We start from the raw sequence: 1,636 nt of genomic DNA on the forward strand, positions 1-1,636 counted from the left end.
GAAGTTGATTTTAATTTGAAATATCAAACATAACCCTGTACCCAAAAGTTGTACATTGCATTGACAAATCTATAACAAATTGAGGACTGATGAGGTAAATAAAGACCGTATTCCATTTCACACAACATCATGGGTGAGCCATTTAGAAATTTGCATGATGGGACAGAAGACCCCTCCCCTCTTACACTCCTATTACACCTGACCTGCATAAAGGGGAAACAAAACAGGAATCGCTCCCAGCAATATGACAGTGCAGGTGGGAGACATAATGAAGTAGTCAGTTCATATTGTGCAGTCCGATACATCTGAGATAAGGCACTTATGATGTATGACATGCAAAGTTCCAAACGGTCCTCCTTAGCGCTTCCCTGGTTTCACAGCTCCTTTTTTACCACTAGGTGGTCCTTGGCCCTTACCCCCTGCTCTTCCTTTACCTTTGCCCTTCCCACCACCACCCTTTCCTTTTCCAGAGAAGTTACCACCCTTGCGTCCCTTCTTTCCCCCCTTCTTAAATTTCGCTGCAGACTCCTCTCGGTCATCCTCTCGCATTTGTTTGTTTACAGCTTTGTTGACGTCCAGACGAGGTTTCTTACTGTCCATCACTTTCAGCAGATCCAGCTGCCTCTGCTTTTCATTGGAAAAGTTACCAATGACCGGCTGGAATTTCCTCTTCTTCCCGGTGTTTCTGGGAGCTTTCTCCTTAGGTAAGCGGTCTTGGAATTTACCTGCGGAAGCGGTGGATGACTTGGCCACATTGACAGCCCTAACCAGGTCAGTTTTGGATTGCTGGGCGGTCGGTGTGAGTCCAACACCTGGTACTTTGATTTTCTGTGCCCTGGCTATGTTCCTCAGGCGATGAAGCTCGTTCTTTGCCACCTTCTCCTTCTTTGCTTTGTTGCGTTTGGCGAATTGGTCCTCGTTGGGGTCTGCCGTTTCGGGAACCTCAATCAGCCACTCTTTTGTGCCATCATTGACACGCTTGTAGCCCCAACGCCGCTTCCACTCTTTGGCAACATCGTCCCATACCAGGTTCGTTTTCTTCTTCTTTTGGATCCCCTTCAGTTTGGCGAATTCCTCCCATTTGGTTGGAGGCCTGGGCTTTGGTGGGGGCTTCTCTCTCGGCAGTGAAGTGGTCGGCTCGGGTAGTTTGACTACGATTACCTCCTCAACTCTCTCAGTGGGATGCTTCCATATCTCGTTGACCAGGAGCTGCGTGTTGTCACGAGCTAGCGAACGCAGGAAATCCTCTTTCTTCTGTTCACGAAACTGTCGAATGTCAATACGGTTCTTGTCGTATGCGAGCAAGTTTCCGATGTCAAACTCGAGGTCCAGTTCTTTCTGAACGGTGATACTTTTGAGTTTTTCAGCCTCATCTTGTTCAGCTTTAGCAAGCAAGTCTTCTATACTGCACGCAGCCATTTTGAATTTGTGAAAGCATGTCGGTCCCACGCACTGAGGTATACTAAAGAACTGGTCCCACGTGTGTTTCAGGTCACGTGAAAAGGTTATTCATTTATTTCCGGGTTCAAATTTCCCCATTCTGATTTATTTTTCCCCACTTGTGTCCACTAGGTGGTGCCATTGTCTTACTTGAGTCATGGCAACAACAAAACATGATTATTATTTTTTTAAATAC

At 46.6% G+C, this 1,636-nt stretch overlaps 1 protein-coding gene across 1 annotated transcript; it reads right to left on the reverse strand.

Annotated features, from left to right (window-relative positions):
- On the reverse strand, positions 1 to 1,436 carry rrs1 (ribosome biogenesis regulator 1 homolog). Its single transcript, NM_001141397.2, is given in 1 exon segment — positions 1 to 1,436. A coding segment is annotated over 1 exon segment (1,062 nt). The 5' UTR covers positions 1,420 to 1,436; the 3' UTR covers positions 1 to 357.
- Positions 1,437 to 1,636: the final 200 nt, after the last annotated feature.

This window comes from Salmo salar, chromosome 29 (genome assembly GCF_965601325.2).
Source record: "Salmo salar chromosome 29, fSalSal1, whole genome shotgun sequence".
Taxonomy (NCBI): Eukaryota; Metazoa; Chordata; class Actinopteri; order Salmoniformes; family Salmonidae; genus Salmo; species Salmo salar.